The 15,296-nt window shown below is 33.3% G+C and overlaps 3 protein-coding genes across 4 annotated transcripts; 2 read left to right on the top strand and 1 right to left on the bottom strand.

Moving 5' to 3' along the window:
- Nucleotides 1-1,038: 1,038 nt before the first annotated feature.
- On the top strand, nt 1,039-5,543 carry LOC17892867 (vacuolar-sorting receptor 3). Its single transcript, XM_006297033.2, has 12 exons — nt 1,039-1,528; nt 2,151-2,843; nt 2,937-3,025; nt 3,126-3,195; nt 3,269-3,352; nt 3,679-3,755; nt 3,818-3,899; nt 4,266-4,348; nt 4,438-4,504; nt 4,593-4,721; nt 4,823-4,932; nt 5,112-5,543. Exons 1-12 carry the CDS (start codon nt 1,234-1,236, stop codon nt 5,208-5,210), a joined length of 1,878 nt encoding a protein of 625 aa, XP_006297095.2. The 5' UTR covers nt 1,039-1,233; the 3' UTR covers nt 5,211-5,543.
- Nucleotides 5,544-7,656: 2,113 nt separating this feature from the next.
- LOC17891563 (adenylyl-sulfate kinase 1, chloroplastic) lies at nt 7,657-9,648 on the top strand. Its single transcript, XM_006298110.2, has 7 exons — nt 7,657-7,997; nt 8,267-8,407; nt 8,489-8,638; nt 8,730-8,848; nt 8,937-9,021; nt 9,101-9,147; nt 9,295-9,648. Exons 1-7 carry the CDS (start codon nt 7,808-7,810, stop codon nt 9,388-9,390), a joined length of 828 nt encoding a protein of 275 aa, XP_006298172.2. The 5' UTR covers nt 7,657-7,807; the 3' UTR covers nt 9,391-9,648.
- A 3,220-nt stretch (nt 9,649-12,868) lies between these two features.
- Nucleotides 12,869-14,777, bottom strand: LOC17892442 (transcription factor bHLH84). 2 transcript variants are annotated; one of them, XM_006299265.2, is made up of 5 exons: nt 14,319-14,777; nt 13,576-13,857; nt 13,387-13,452; nt 13,213-13,278; nt 12,869-13,105 (listed from the first exon to the last, which is right to left on the bottom strand). In XM_006299265.2, exons 1-5 carry the CDS (start codon nt 14,775-14,777, stop codon nt 13,010-13,012), a joined length of 969 nt encoding a protein of 322 aa, XP_006299327.1. In that variant the 3' UTR covers nt 12,869-13,009. The 2 variants fall into 2 exon arrangements, with proteins under 2 accessions (XP_006299327.1, XP_023642619.1); XM_023786851.1 differs by having other exon boundaries at nt 13,387-13,489; nt 13,574-13,857.
- Nucleotides 14,778-15,296: the final 519 nt, after the last annotated feature.

Here is a 15,296-nt window from a genome sequence, read left to right on the forward strand (position 1 = left end):
CTCTCACATGCACTCCGTGAATGCATTACACTCATTTAAATCTGAAAAATTAATTATACTTTCGGCGTAATTTATTTTAGATGAGCTGAAACATAAAAATAATAAAGAGTATAATACTAATTAAAATGTCCAAAAAAATATATTTGATTTTAAAAAGGTAAAAAGAAAAAGAATACCTACGTTTCTCCGTCATTGACTCATAGCAACACTTCTGCCTTCAGAAGAAACATATGATTATTAGACCATCGTTATTGATAAGGTATTAGAGCATTTTCTATCGCAATATATCCACGGACCTTAGGCCATTAACCAAAACCTAAAAAATTGAAACAATGAAATGCTATGGTCCATCCTGGTTTTTGTTAAGATTTTTTTTAGAGAAGGCTCTTATGCCACGTGTGGAGTGGTGAGAGGGCATTATTTTTTTTTTTTAGGGTATTATTTTTTTTGTAAAAGAAAACATTTTTCTTTTTATGTTTCTCATGTTATCTTCATTGTTTTGGTGCTTTGATTAATATGTCTGTCTGCTTTAATTAATATGTTTGTATCTTTTTATGTTTCTCATTTTAATTAATATGTTTGTATCTTTTTATGTTTCTCATTTTTATCTTCATTTTTTTTTTGTTATTAATAGTTTTGAATTGTATTTTCTGTTTCTTTTTATTTTCAAATCAATTTTATGTTTATTTTTAAAATTTTTCAATTTAAAAGTTATTTATTTAGTTTTAAAATTTTTTAATATGTTTTACATTATGATATTATTTAATTTTTAAAATTCTAAAAGTTCAACCAATAATCAACTCTATAATTTTGGTTCTTAACTTAACCTCTTGCATTATTAATATAACTAAAAATCTTTAAAAAAACATCTTCTCATTTATCCTTCTAAAATGCTCTTAACAAATTTTCTAAGACATCCAAATTAAAAACTAACGAGGTATTTTTAAGTTTTTTTCCCGGTATAAAAATAAAGATTTGTTTGGTCGTCTGTGTTTGACTTAACATGTCGTATAGTCAGTCTTTTCCCAATCGCGCACCCGAACCGTTGAACCAAACCACCCAAACCCGATTCTTATTATTTTCTCTCTGTTTCTCGGGAAAACACTCGTCGTCAAGTCGAGAATTTCAAAACTCACATCATCATCATCATCATCATCATCATCATCATCATCATCATCAATCGTGTTCTTATACTCCTTTGAATTTGTGTTTTTGGAGTCGGAGATCTCAAAGATGATGAAGAAGCAGCTCCTGTGTTTTCTCCCATACCTGCTTCTCTCCCTCTTGAGTGAAGCACGATTCGTGGTGGAGAAGAATAGTTTATCTGTGACTTCGCCGGAGAGTATAAAAGGAACTCACGATAGTGCGATTGGTAACTTCGGGATTCCTCAGTACGGTGGAAGTATGGCTGGTACGGTGGTTTACCCTAAAGAGAATCAGAAATCGTGTAAAGAGTTTAGCGATTTCTCGATTTCGTTTAAGTCTCAGCCTGGTGCTTTGCCTATTTTTCTCTTGGTTGATCGTGGAGGTAGGAACTTTAATCTCGTTACTCAATTTCACATTTGGAATTTGAATGTCTCCTCTTAGGGTTCTTGCGGAATCTCTTACTATAACATTGCAGTTTCCGATTGATTAATTTGAAATTTACGTTTGAGGATTTTACAATTCAATTTGAGAGATTTGGTTGTCTTCTGTGTAATTAAAGTTTCAGTTGAATCCCTGAGGTTAAGTGTTCTCTTCAGTAGAGATTTTAGTTTTCAGGTTCTTCTTAATTGGTTCGTTGTGTAGAACTTGTATCACCTTTACTGTTCTGCATAATCGTATATGCACTTACTTAGCTGAAAATGGTGTATGTTTCCTTTTTTGGTATACGTTTGGTGTTTTATTAGGATTTTGTTTGTTTTGCTATTAATGGAGTCACTTATCTATATTTAACTTCTGGTTGTGTCATTGAAGATCTTATAACTGATGTTAGATTTAGGCCATTCTATATAATGTTGTTAGCTTGGATTTAGTATACTCGAGATTAGATAAGAGATTTTAGTCTTTAGGGTGTGATGGTTTTTTCTTACTTTACTGTTCTGCATAATCAATGAATTATATGTAGCTTACTTAGCCTAATGGTGGGAGGTTACATTTTGTTGTTGTAGATTGTTTTTTTGCTTTGAAAGTCTGGAATGCACAGAAAGCGGGTGCTTCTGCTGTTCTTGTGGCAGATAATGTTGATGAACCTTTGATTACCATGGATACACCTGAAGAGGATGTTTCGTCTGCAAAATACATTGAGAATATCACCATACCTTCTGCTCTTGTTACCAAAGGTTTTGGTGAAAAGCTTAAGAAAGCGATTAGTGGAGGGGATATGGTCAACTTGAATCTTGACTGGAGAGAAGCTGTTCCGCACCCTGATGACCGTGTTGAGTATGAATTGTGGACCAACAGCAATGATGAATGTGGGGTAAAGTGCGACATGTTGATGGAATTTGTAAAAGATTTCAAGGGTGCGGCTCAAATTCTCGAGAAAGGCGGTTTCACACAGTTTAGACCTCACTACATCACCTGGTACTGCCCTCATGCTTTCACTTTGAGCCGTCAGTGCAAGTCTCAGTGTATCAACAAAGGAAGATACTGCGCTCCTGATCCAGAACAGGACTTCAGCTCAGGATACGATGGAAAAGACGTTGTTGTTGAAAATTTGAGACAGCTTTGTGTTTACAAGGTGGCGAATGAAACGGGGAAACCCTGGGTCTGGTGGGATTATGTCACTGATTTCCAGATCAGATGTCCCATGAAGGAGAAGAAATATAACAAAGATTGTGCTGATTCTGTTATCAAATCCCTTGGTAAACCCTTTTTCCTTTTGTTACGAGAGAATACTGCGTGCAAGTCGGGAAAATTATGATGGTTCAGTTCAATTATTTTCTATGTCTGTACAGGAATTGATAGTAAAAAACTTGACAAGTGTATGGGAGATCCTGATGCTGACATGGACAATCCGGTTCTAAAGGAAGAACAAGATGCTCAAGTAAATTATTTATGCCTCTCTTACGTCTGAATATTCTGCGGGCATGGCAATTTTATGTTTTTTAGGAACCCGTTTAAGATTTACATATTTTATTATGTAGGTTGGCAAGGGTTCAAGGGGTGATGTTACCATATTGCCTACCTTGGTTGTCAACAACAGACAGTACCGAGGTTTGTCTTGCAGTGTATAACTTAAGACATCAATTCATGTAGTTTAGCTTATTATATAATTGTTCCCTTGCAGGCAAGTTGGAAAGGAGTGCAGTACTCAAGGCTTTATGCTCTGGTTTTGAGGAGACTACTGAACCAGCTATATGTCTCAGCACAGGTACTTATTGTTGGTCTTGGCTATTCGTAGCCATTTCTGATTGTACTCATACTCACCTGAACCGGAACCATACCCGAACCACCTGATCCTAACTATCCTTGGGAGTAGCTATCATTTTTACATATACTAATTATCCATCCCAATGCTTAAATACACACCTCTACTTTTTGACTAGAATTTGTCTGTTAATATTATAAAGTTGAGTTTTGATGACCCATGCTCGACATCAAATAAATGTTTGGAATGTATTGTGAACTATAATAATGATCACACCTTCTAACACTTATTGTGAAAACTGAAACTTGCATCTTCTGTTACAATTGCAGAGGTGGAGTCAAACGAGTGCTTAGATAACAATGGCGGTTGTTGGCAAGATAAATCAGCCAACATAACTGCTTGCAAGGTAGATGTGAAATTGCTTTGAATAATTTCTGAGATATCTTTATTAATCTGTTTAATATGCAGGATACATTTCGCGGAAGGGTATGTGAGTGTCCTACAGTTGATGGTGTGCGATTCAAAGGGGATGGTTACAGCCACTGTGAACGTGAGTGTTCAATGTCATATTTTGACTAGTTCTTATAATTTTATCAGACTTGTATAATTTAGTAGCATTCTGAATATGGCAACAATGCAACATAATAGTCTAGTTACTTGCACAGAGACATTTAGTGATCTTCTTTTAGCAGCTCTGTATATCTCTTAGTTATAGTGAATTGTAAAGAAATTTTTGTAGTATAATCTCTTAGAATTTTAAATAGCTCAATATTCCTGGTAAAACTTTAAACTTTTTTATTCCATTTATCCCATCAGCTATCAGAGATGGGCGATGTGGTGTTTTATGCCTTTTTTGGTGCTTGTGTAATGTTTTTTTTTTTGTCCATTTCATACCTAATTGGTGTTTGCATTGCAGCAAGCGGGCCCGGGAGATGCACAATCAACAATGGAGGTTGTTGGCATGAAGAGAGAGATGGCCATGCGTTCTCTGCTTGTGTTGTTAGTGTTTATTCTTCACTTTGCTTCACCTTTAAGCATATTTTCACCGTGTAATAAGAGACTTATGTTTCAACTTGTAATGCCTTCAGGACAAGGACATTGTTAAGTGCCAGTGTCCTCCAGGATTCAAAGGAGATGGTATTAAGAAGTGTGAAGGTTAGACCCTCTGTTAAACTTGGGTAACTTTACTTCTTTGTGCTACTGCTAATCATCTAGTTAAGGATTTCCGTGCTTCCTTCACCAGACATTAATGAGTGCAAAGAGAAGAAAGCTTGTCAGTGCCCGGAATGTAGTTGCAAGAACACCTGGGGAAGCTATGAGTGCTCTTGTAGCGGAGGCCTTCTCTACATCAGAGATCATGACACTTGCATCAGTGAGTTTTCTTGAACTTAAGTCTAAAGATTGATTAAGCATAAAATAGCGTTTCTCCCATCTGTTTTCCAATTGGTAACGGTTTGATTTGTCGAAATTTAGGCAAGACAGGTGCACAAGTGAAATCAGCGTGGGCGGCCGTCTGGCTTATAATGTTATCATTAGGACTTGCAGCTGGTGGGGCGTATCTCGTTTACAAATATAGGTTACGGGTAAGCTTATTTACTTCATCGTTTACGCTCTTTTATCTGCTGTTTGTGTTAAAAGCAAAGATAAATCTGTTTTTGCTGTTCTACTGTAACCTCATATTTCGCCGTTGGACCTTAACACGATTGCCATATCAATTGCTTGGGGAAACTGTTCTAACCTTTCTATGTCCCTGATTTTACAGCAATACATGGACTCAGAGATCAGAGCCATAATGGCACAGTACATGCCACTTGACAGCCAACCCGAGATCCCAAACCACGTGAATGATGAACGCGCCTGAGAGAATCTATTTATTCCCGGGTAAGGACCCAAGGTGACACGCTCTTTTGATTGATGTGGCCCTTAACGCCGGTGGTTTTTCGCCTCTGTATCTTTGTAACTTTTTTACCAAACAGTGTATTTTGCATACAAATGAGGTTCTAGTGACTTCGTTCACTTGTGTCCATGGGACTTTTTTAATAGGAATAACTCTGATGTAGCTTCTTAGAACTAGAGACAAGAGAGAGTGAATAGTTTTTAAAGTTCATGTTGTCCAATTTCACATTTTACGTTGTCCAATAGAGATACAAAATTGTTGTTGTTGGTTTGAATGTGATTGTGATCTTACAATCAATTAATAAGGTGTGAAGATTCATTTGCTATAATTGTGATTTTACAATCAATTAATAACAAAAGAATGAAGATGTTTGTTCAATACAATAGAATTTGGTAAAGCTGAATTTTTCGTACAATTCTTTTGCTGAAAAGCATTTTGCCCTTCTTGTAGTGTGGGAGCTATGTATCACTTTAGATTTTCTTGTGTGTAAACTTAAAAAAAAAAAAGATATTTAACAAATACTTTACCATGTGTGTAAATATATATATATATATATATATATATATATATATATTTATAAATACCATATATCCTTTTAAAACCTTTTAAAATTTTTATAAAACCTTATAAATATATGGATCGAGTATTTGAGTAGTAGTTACTGTCATGAAGTAATTTATAAACCTTATAACATTATATTTGTTCAAAGTGATACTTCTAAATATGGGTAGAAGAAAGCAGTAGTTTTGAAAATGGGTACACCAAAATCGGTATTTATCAAAAAGTTCTCCTTAAATATAAGAGTTGCTCTCGAAAACAATTTATCATTTCATTCATTAGAAAGCCTTAATATTTGTATATATATATATATATATATATATTTTTAAACTGATGATTATATTGATTTGAATTAGTTTAATCAATACTTTTAAACCCAAACCGAATTACGAATCGGACTACCTTCCGGTTTACCGGGTTATTGGGCTAACCGGATTCGACCACCGGTCAATTTATTAAAATTTATTAATGTGTTCATATAAATTATACAGCGATAGTCTTGAACAACAATCCTCGCTTTTGCTTCAAGTAGGACAATTGTGAACACAATGCTCTCTATAATACTACTACTAAACACAAGTAAAGTATAATAATCTCCGTAAAAAAAAGATGAGGGCTTTCAAATCTCTAATGAACCATAATTCCCTATATTGCGACATCTCAACTGGGATCATCATCAACTAAATTTTCAAGTTTTAACTTATTTCCTTTTGTTGTTGACGTTTAGTTTTCCATTTGTTTTACTTGTCTTTTGTATTGTACTGTACATTGTAGATGTTTAAGAATAGATTCTATAAGTTACACCCTCTAAAGATACATCAAATTACAAATTTGTATTCAAAAAGAACAAAACCAATAGTTTGACACGTTTGACACGTTTGACTTGACTTGTCTAGTAAGTGGTAGGAATCTCCTCAAATTGACTATTGAACCACTTCTCCACTCTTCACACCATCTCTAAGCTTTAAGAACCTGGATGCAAATCAACGTTAAGTACATTTAGCTTTAACCAAACCACTAAAACGTCATCGTTTCTTAATTCCCTCAAAATAACATACATTATTAGTTTCACCCATGTTTTAAACATCCCGTGTAATCGCTAGGTCCACTCTATCCGCTCCCGTGTAATGTTCAAAATTTTCTTTTTTGTCGGTTATTAAACATTTATATTGAGAATTTGTGATGTTTTACAATAATTTATGTTTAAAATTTTAATGAAAATTATAAATCTAGCTTTAAAAAATATGTTTATTTACTTCAATTTGGAAATTAATATTATAGCTTTACATGTTATATTGTGTTTTTTCATTTCCAAATGCCGAATTATCCATATAATTAATATCATATATTCATTATTTTTATCTATTTAATAAAAAATAACTCTAAAATTAGTCCCCGATTAATTTTCGTTTAATTCCGATTTTCTTGTTAGACGCTACGCCCACCTCGACCGCCCTTGCAGATATTGGGGTTTAACTCTCATAGTCTCATTCTGATGACTGATGACTGATGACTGATGATGATACCTTGACTCATCTGGTAAAACAACAACAACAACTCACATTGACTATAATAGAACCATTTCTCTAATCTCTAAAGACCGACACTAAAACTCTTAACACTACCACAGCTCTCTCACATATTGGTGGTCGAATAAGTTTGCATTAAAACGTTGAAATTAGAATGTGGATGCAAATCAATGCAACATACATATCTAACTATGCACAAACAACAAAAACAATAAAGATGGTTCTATGTCGACAAAAAAAAAAATAAAGATGGTTCTATAAAAAAAAAACGTGGCCAACAACAATTCATGTTCACCTACCTACAAAAAAAAAACTCTTCCAATCTCTCCTCTTTTTATTAACGGTCACATTTCTCCTCGTTCCTTAATTAACAAAACATTCAGACACAACACAAATTTAGATTCTCTGTTCTGTTCTGTCTGTTTTTTCTTTTTTTCTTTCTTCTTTTTTTCCTCCACCGATCACCGTGAAATTATGATTGCCGCCGGAGCTAAATCGTTTCTAGGGCTTTCGATTATTTCTCCAAAAGGGGTTTCTGATATCAATTCATTGAGTTGTTGTAATTCAAGATCTGTTCGTTCTTGTGTTTCTATGGATGGATCTCAAACTTTGAGTCATAATAATAACACAAATGGGTCTTTCCCTGAGCTCAAATCCATTAATGGTGAGTTTCATATGATTGTGATTCGTTTGCCCAGATAGAAAAAATCCGATTTTTAGCTTTGATTTGCTAAAAAAGATTCAATTTTTAGCTTTGATTTGGTAAAAAGATTCAATTTTTATTGGTTACACTTATCACCATTGTAAGATATGATCAAAAATCCGATTTTTAGGTTTGATTTGTGAAAAAAGATTCAGTTTTTGGTTTCTTCTCCTTCATGTGTTTTAAACTGGGCAGAGATTGAATTTGATGGTTTGGTTTTGTCTAATTAGGGAAAAAACAAGGTCCATTGTCTACGGTTGGGAACTCAACGAACATAAAGTGGCATGAGTGTCCTGTTGAGAAAGTTGATCGACAAAGATTGCTTGATCAGAAAGGATGTGTGATTTGGGTCACCGGTCTTAGTGGTTCAGGTTTGTGACAGCAATGATCTTTAGAAACAGCTTCATGTTTGGTGTGGAAGCATAATGTTTAATGGTTTTGAAATTGTTTAGGGAAGAGTACTTTGGCTTGTGCTTTGAACCAAATGTTGTACCAAAAGGGGAAGCTATGTTATATTCTTGATGGGGATAATGTTAGGCATGGCTTAAACCGTGATCTTAGCTTTAAAGCTGAGGATCGTGCAGAGAACATTCGTAGAGTCGGTGAGCTTCAATAACTTAGATCCTTACACCAATACAGCAATACTTGTTCTTGTTTTTAACGTTTCTGTTGTTGTTACTTGCTTTTGATTAGGAGAGGTTGCTAAGCTCTTTGCGGATACTGGAATCATATGCATTGCGAGTTTAATATCTCCTTACAGAACAGACAGGGACGCTTGTCGAAAGTTACTCCCCGAGGGAGATTTTGTTGAGGTATGGATTAACAAGTGCAGGTTTCGTAGTTTCTCTCTATTGTATTCAAGTTTTCCAATGTTTAGTAACATTGGTTTTGATTAAACAGGTGTTCATGGATGTATCGCTTGAAGTTTGCGAAGCGAGGGATCCCAAGGGTCTTTACAAGCTAGCTCGTGCGGGAAAGATTAAAGGTACCTCCTGAAGTGTAGTTGGTATTCGTCTGACCTGTTTTTGCCTTAAATGAAGTCCCCAATTGATATGTTTGTTCAGGTTTTACGGGGATCGATGACCCTTACGAGCCACCATTGAACTGCGAGGTAAATGTCAATAATATTGTAGACACAATGGGATGCTGCAAGAACAAAACATTGATTCGGTTCTTTATCAAGATCCCGAGCTTTTTCCGCGTCATTCTCATCTCTTACCTTGTGTTCTTGTTTTTTTCTTTCTTATGTCATGTGAAGATTTCTCTAGGACGCGAAGGATCAGGAACTTCTCCGATCGAAATGGCTGAAGTAGTCGTTGGATACTTAGAAAAGAAGGGTTATCTTCAAGCATAACATACTTTACATACACAACACTTTTGTTGTTCCACGGTCATAGTTCTATTTAACAAGCCAAAGTATAAAATTAAGCAATTCCATGGCTGTTTTTATGGAATCACGAGTTTGAAAAATAAATATAAATCTCATTGCTCTTGTTTCCTTTTTTATTTATTTATCTTTTTCTTGTTGTTGTATTTTAAATCTTCTTGTTATGACTTTGTATATGATAAAAAATATGAGTGAAAATCAAGGTTAAGCCTTAATTGATGGTAATGGAAGCTAATGCATATTAATTAGAGTTGTCTTTAGACTTGGGTAAAGAATGATTGTGTTATTATTATTATTATTAATTTGACAAACAAAAACTTACATTCATTCTAAAGCTTCGAAAAGAACTAAGTTCATATGATAATGTAACACATATGGAATCCCTATTTTTATTTTTCTTGTTTTATTTTAGTTCCATTTTGTAAACATTACTGACTGAACTGATCTACTGAACTAGGATGTTCCCCATGCGTTATTTACGTGAGTCGGTTATATCTTTTTGTCGAGGGTTTTACAAATCCCGTCTTCAAAGTCGAATCCGCTATGGTTCCAAAAGATTTTTTACACATTACAAGCTTCTCAAAGTATATTACCCTCCTTTAGTATATAACTCATGATGAAAAAATGAATATTCTTTCCAACAAAAAGAATATTCCTTCCAAAATATTTCCCGCCAAATTTTATCGTCAAAAATTTTCGACAAAAATTTTCCCTCCAAAAAATTCCGACAAATATTTTCCCGCCAAAATGTTTTTCTGCAATTTCTTAAAAAGCCTTTTAAAAAACCTTGTAAATATATTTAAAACCCTTAAAAAATCCTTGTAAATCTTTTAAAAATCATTTAAAATCTTTCAAAACTTTAGTAAACCTTTTAAAACTTTTGTAAATCATTTTATAACATTTATAAACACTTGTAAATCCCTATAAACCCCTTATTACCGTGATAAATCATTTAATAAATTTTTTTCTAACCTTCTAAAACTCTTTAAAAACCCTTCTAAATCCTTTAAAAAAATCATTTAAAAGTCCTTGCAGGGGCGGAGGTATATAAGGACCATAGGGGTCATTTGGCCCTGTTGAATTTTTCAAATTAGATGAATTTTTAGGAAAAATATCAAACTGACCCTTGTAAAATAACACAATTGACCCCTATAATTTTTTTTTAATAACATAATTAACCTTTATAAAAAAATTTGACCCTTATAAACTGATTTGCTAGCTCCGCCACTGAGTCCTTGTAATACCTTTAAAAACCTATGTAAACCCTTTAAAATCTATGTAAACTTTAAAACCCTTGTAAATCCTTTAAATACTTGTAAAACCTTTTTAAAAACCTTTAAAAATCCTTGTAAATTTTTAAAGACCATTTGAAAATCTTTTAAAAATCCTTGTAAATCCTTTTAGAACTGTTATAAACTTATAAGAACTTTTAAAAACCATTGTAAATCCTTTAAAAACCATTCAAAAACCTTTGTAAGCTTCTATAACACTTTAAAAACTATTACAAATATTTTAAAAACCATTTAAAAACTCTTGTAAATCCCTTTTAAAACCCTTGTAAAAATTTTAAAATACCATTTAAAAATCCTTGTAAACCCTTAAAAAAAATTTTGTAAAATCTTTTTTTTGCAGAATTGTTTTTGGTGGAAAAATTTTTGTTGGAAAATTTTGGCGGAAAGTTTTTGGTGGAAAATTTTTTGGTGGAAAATTTTTTGGAAGGAATATTCCTTCCCAAAAGGAATGAATGTTCTTTCAACTAAGGGTAAATTGACCATTAAAATTAAATAGAGGGCAAAAATGAAAATGGCAAAAAAGAGGGTAGTTTTGCAAAAAAGTATCATAAAAAGGTTATTAGTAGGAATTTCTCAATAATAAATTAGTGAAATGTTGGAAAACAACACTATAGTCAGATTTCACTAAATTTTTAAACGTATTAAATAAATACGTGTATGTATGTAGAAAATTTCCTCAAAATACCATATTTTAAATTTTTTCCTAAAAATACCACCGTAAGTTAATTTTTCTAAGATAATGGTATTTATGAGAATTTCTACTACCACAAAATATATATTGGGTAATTCTTATAATTACCACTAAAGTGGATTTTTCCAAAATAGCATTATTAGTTTGAAAGTAAAATTTTCACATTCAAAACTAAAGCTTAAATCCTAAACACTAATGTGCCAGTGATGGCTATAGGAAGCACAAATGATAGTAGTAAGTAGTACAGGATTATGTGTGTTCATTTCATAATAGAAGCACAAATGATAGTTTTCATTTATGCATGACGTTTCATTTTTATACTTAGTATAGATTATGGATAAATTATCTTTAGTTTGACATATGATCGTCTTAAATAATTAGTTCAAACTTGCATTGATTCATTTTAATGGTTCCAGATTGTTGTGTAAGGTTTAGATGTTATATTTATTATACTTTTCTAGTTTATTTGATGGTTTGAGAATGTACTTATCAAAATTGCTTGCAGTAATTATTGATAGTGTTTCTTGTTTGATATACATATATATACTAAATCATGACTAGTCTGAATATTATCTGTGTTATTTTTGTGCAAGGCTAGTATAAACTTTATACACTTAATTGTTATTTTCTTTGTTGGTAATTTAAGATATTTATGAAAAAATGTTAGTAAATGCATATGATAATTGTTTACGCGCAGCTTCTATGACTAGGTGTGATTTATCATATTGGTTAGTAGAATTTTCCTTGTTTATCTATACATATGTCTAAATCAAATCTTATATATGTCTATGAGATGAATGAAGATGGCACATTCAACTTACATGAAGTAGCAAGAATTTTGAAAGATTCAGGGATAATTAAGCAACCAAATTTATTATGATGCAAAGTTTTTGCAAATCTTATATATGTCTATGAGATGAATGAAGATGGCACATTCAACTTACATGAAGATGGCACATTCAACTTACATGAAGTAGCAAGAATTTTGAAAGAGTCAGGGTTAATTAAGCAACCAAATTCATTATGATGCAAAGTTTTTGCACTGTTCTATAATCATTGAAAATAACTGACCCTTCTGTCTCTTTTTCTAGTTCACAACTACATGTATCGAAGGTACCATTGAAAGAGAAAACGTAAATTTATTTAATTGTAATGGTTATGTAATACTTACCGTTATTTAATTTTGAAGTTCCCTCAATAAAATAATTGAACTACACGAGTATTAAACTTCCGCTTAATTAAGCATAAAATCCAAAAAAAAAAAAAAGAAAGCATAAAATCCAAAAGAGATTATGCGCTTTCAAGTATAAAATTCCGATTACATCATTAATGTGTATGACATCAACGAATCAATTAATCAAACATAAAGAGATAAAATAAACGAATCCATTATCAAAAAACATGTCGTTATACTTATACACCAATTAATATATGCTCAAGAATAAAAGAAAATGTTGGACATAACTCGACATGCAAAATTAAAAAACATTGGAGTATATACATAAAACGTCAAATGTGACTATGTCTCTCTTATTAGATTATTTATTTATAGAAAAAAAAAGAATTAGAATTAAAATAAAAAATCCGAAGGGTGTCTCTTGAATCATCTGGTTAGTGCATTGAGTTTTAGGTCAAGGCCAATGTCCATACCATTGTAAGCAATGGGAGCATACATCCATAGATCATCAGAGCTCAATAACTGTATATAACAATAATTAATTCATTAATTACAAACAAATACTTTAGTTTTCTTTAATTAATTAGTTTATATTATGAGACTTCACAATCATAGATAACATGACGTACCTTAATTTGTAGCTGGAGAAATTTGACATATTGTACTGCTTCTTCCAACATTGTGCTAATATCGACCTATGTTACATATTTAACCATTCTAAGTAAAGAAAACAAGAATGTGGAGTATATATATAGTTGTTGTGGTCACGTAGTAATTTCGTTTGCATGAGTTTAAAACATTACCTTTGTTCCATTAGGGACTAGGTTTTGCAAAATCCTTAGCCTCTCGTTGATCCTTTCTCTTCTTTTCTGAACCATCATAGAGACAAACTTTGTTTTAATTTTTCAGCATTTCATAGTTTTAGTTTTACATAAATGTGTTCGGAAAAAAAATATAAGCCTTAATATATTGAGAAAGTATGTTTAAGTTACCCTTGCGTAAAGGCTTTGAGGATCTGTGGCAGCGCCGCGGCTGGCTCTAGTCTTGCCGTTGAGGTTGAGAGCCTTTGAGTCCTCGCCATCTTCTTTAGAGAAAGAAGTGTCTATACCATTTGACTCGTCATCATCCGAACAACAAGTCTTTGGTAGCTTAAGTTTGGCCTTACGCTTGCCTCTAGCCTTCTCTGTATATTCTTCTTCACCGCTATTTTCATTGTCGCCACTCATCTCGACGCCTTTTTGGCTCCTTCGCGCCTTGTTGGCTCTCTTGTTCTTCTGATGTGGTTACAAGAAGCAAAGAATATATTTAGAATTATGGCTATACCGCTATACTACAAGAAAACATAGCATTTTCCGACCAAGGATATATAGTCGAGATTTGGTCGAAAGAACAAAAAAGACGACACATGTACTTCTCATCAGTTCCGACGAATTGTCGACAAATATTTTCTGAACTTTTTACTACAAGATTCCTCGCGTGAAGTTTATATTTCCGACGAATATTTCCTATGAATTTCTGACTAATCTTTTTCGGAAACTTTAAAAAGTTTCCGACAAAATTACGACAAATATTTTATGTCTCTTGGAAATTCGTCGTAATTTGGTCGGAATATGATTTAAAATTTTCCAACCATATATTTCGTCGGAATTTGCTACGTTTTCTTGCATTGCTAATTGTCTTTTACATTGAAAAAATTCATTATTCGGAGTTAACATAAAATGTATCTAAAACTTACATCAGTTGATATGGGACGCATCCTCTTCTTTGAACTCAGTTTCTCATCAGTGGTCGTTGTCAAGGAGTCCTCAGGCTGTACCATACTATGATGGCCATGGTTTTCTTGGACAGTATCCAAAGGCTTACCATAGTATTCAGCCACGTCACATTCACTAGTCTCTTCGCCAACTAGGTACACGTTCGTGTTGATCGTGGCGTCCTCCATCCTATTATTGTCATCTTCTCCTTGTGGCACGACCGTGCAGTAACCACTATAGCTACTGCTCTCTTGGGAGAAGCAAAAGCTGCTAGGCCAGTGAGAACCTTGGCCGTGGTGGTAGGCCGAGAGTGTGGCCGTTGTCTCTGAAGATGAACCGCCACAAGGTTGTTCATAGGAGGCAAGGAGCTGATTCATGAAGTCAGCTTCTTCTGTATACATTCCACCTAGGCCAGTGCTCCATTCTCCCATGGCTTCCATTTTTGAGAACTAAATCACTTTATCTTAATTAAAATCCGATAAGTAATGTGAGAGTTGAAGGAATGATTGAGAAGAGTTTGATGTGTGTATTATATATAGGATCATGAGAAGTAATGGATATATTTAATATTTAATATGTCAACCAATTAAACATTATAACCATCTTTGGAATAAAGTATATACATATTTTTTTTTTCTTTGTAACCAGGTCTTGATACCAATAGATATGAACAGCTAATTATTGAGCTTAAAGAAAGCTTTATTGTCTTTCTCTATGTATGTTAAGGATGAGTTAAAATATGTACATAGTCATTGGTAATTCAATATATCTAATATGTATATATACTCCATCCGTTTCACAAAAACTGTCATTCTACCTGTAACGCCCGTGTCTGAAATTTTGGTGGTGTCGACCGACACCAGTGTTGGGTGTCGATCGACACCAACAAAATTAGGTTAGACGGTTTATCATTTAAACTGTTGGTTTAATTGGAATTGATTGGAGAAACCCTAGGCACG

This window comes from Capsella rubella, unplaced genomic scaffold, assembly GCF_000375325.1.
Source record: "Capsella rubella cultivar Monte Gargano unplaced genomic scaffold, Caprub1_0 scaffold_3, whole genome shotgun sequence".
In the NCBI taxonomy this organism is placed as follows: Eukaryota; Viridiplantae; Streptophyta; class Magnoliopsida; order Brassicales; family Brassicaceae; genus Capsella; species Capsella rubella.

What these genes read in the sequence shown, in the direction of transcription:
- LOC17892867 (XM_006297033.2), top strand. Translation starts at nt 1,234, where the DNA reads ATGATGAAGAAGCAGCTCCTGTGTTTTCTCCCATACCTGCTTCTCTCC. An exon ending in AGGAAGAACAAGATGCTCAA is followed by an intron (nt 3,026 to 3,125) that starts GTAAATTATTTA and finishes TTTATTATGTAG; the next exon opens with GTTGGCAAGGGTTCAAGGGG. An exon ending in TGGTATTAAGAAGTGTGAAG is followed by an intron (nt 4,505 to 4,592) that starts GTTAGACCCTCT and finishes TTCCTTCACCAG; the next exon opens with ACATTAATGAGTGCAAAGAG.
- LOC17891563 (XM_006298110.2), top strand. Translation starts at nt 7,808, where the DNA reads ATGATTGCCGCCGGAGCTAAATCGTTTCTAGGGCTTTCGATTATTTCT. An exon ending in AGAGAACATTCGTAGAGTCG is followed by an intron (nt 8,639 to 8,729) that starts GTGAGCTTCAAT and finishes GCTTTTGATTAG; the next exon opens with GAGAGGTTGCTAAGCTCTTT. An exon ending in CCGAGGGAGATTTTGTTGAG is followed by an intron (nt 8,849 to 8,936) that starts GTATGGATTAAC and finishes TTGATTAAACAG; the next exon opens with GTGTTCATGGATGTATCGCT.
- LOC17892442 (XM_023786851.1), bottom strand. Translation starts at nt 14,777, where the DNA reads ATGGAAGCCATGGGAGAATGGAGCACTGGCCTAGGTGGAATGTATACA. An exon ending in TGCGTCCCATATCAACTGAT is followed by an intron (nt 13,858 to 14,318) that starts GTAAGTTTTAGA and finishes TAACCACATCAG; the next exon opens with AAGAACAAGAGAGCCAACAA. An exon ending in TTCTCCAGCTACAAATTAAG is followed by an intron (nt 13,106 to 13,212) that starts GTACGTCATGTT and finishes TGTTATATACAG; the next exon opens with TTATTGAGCTCTGATGATCT.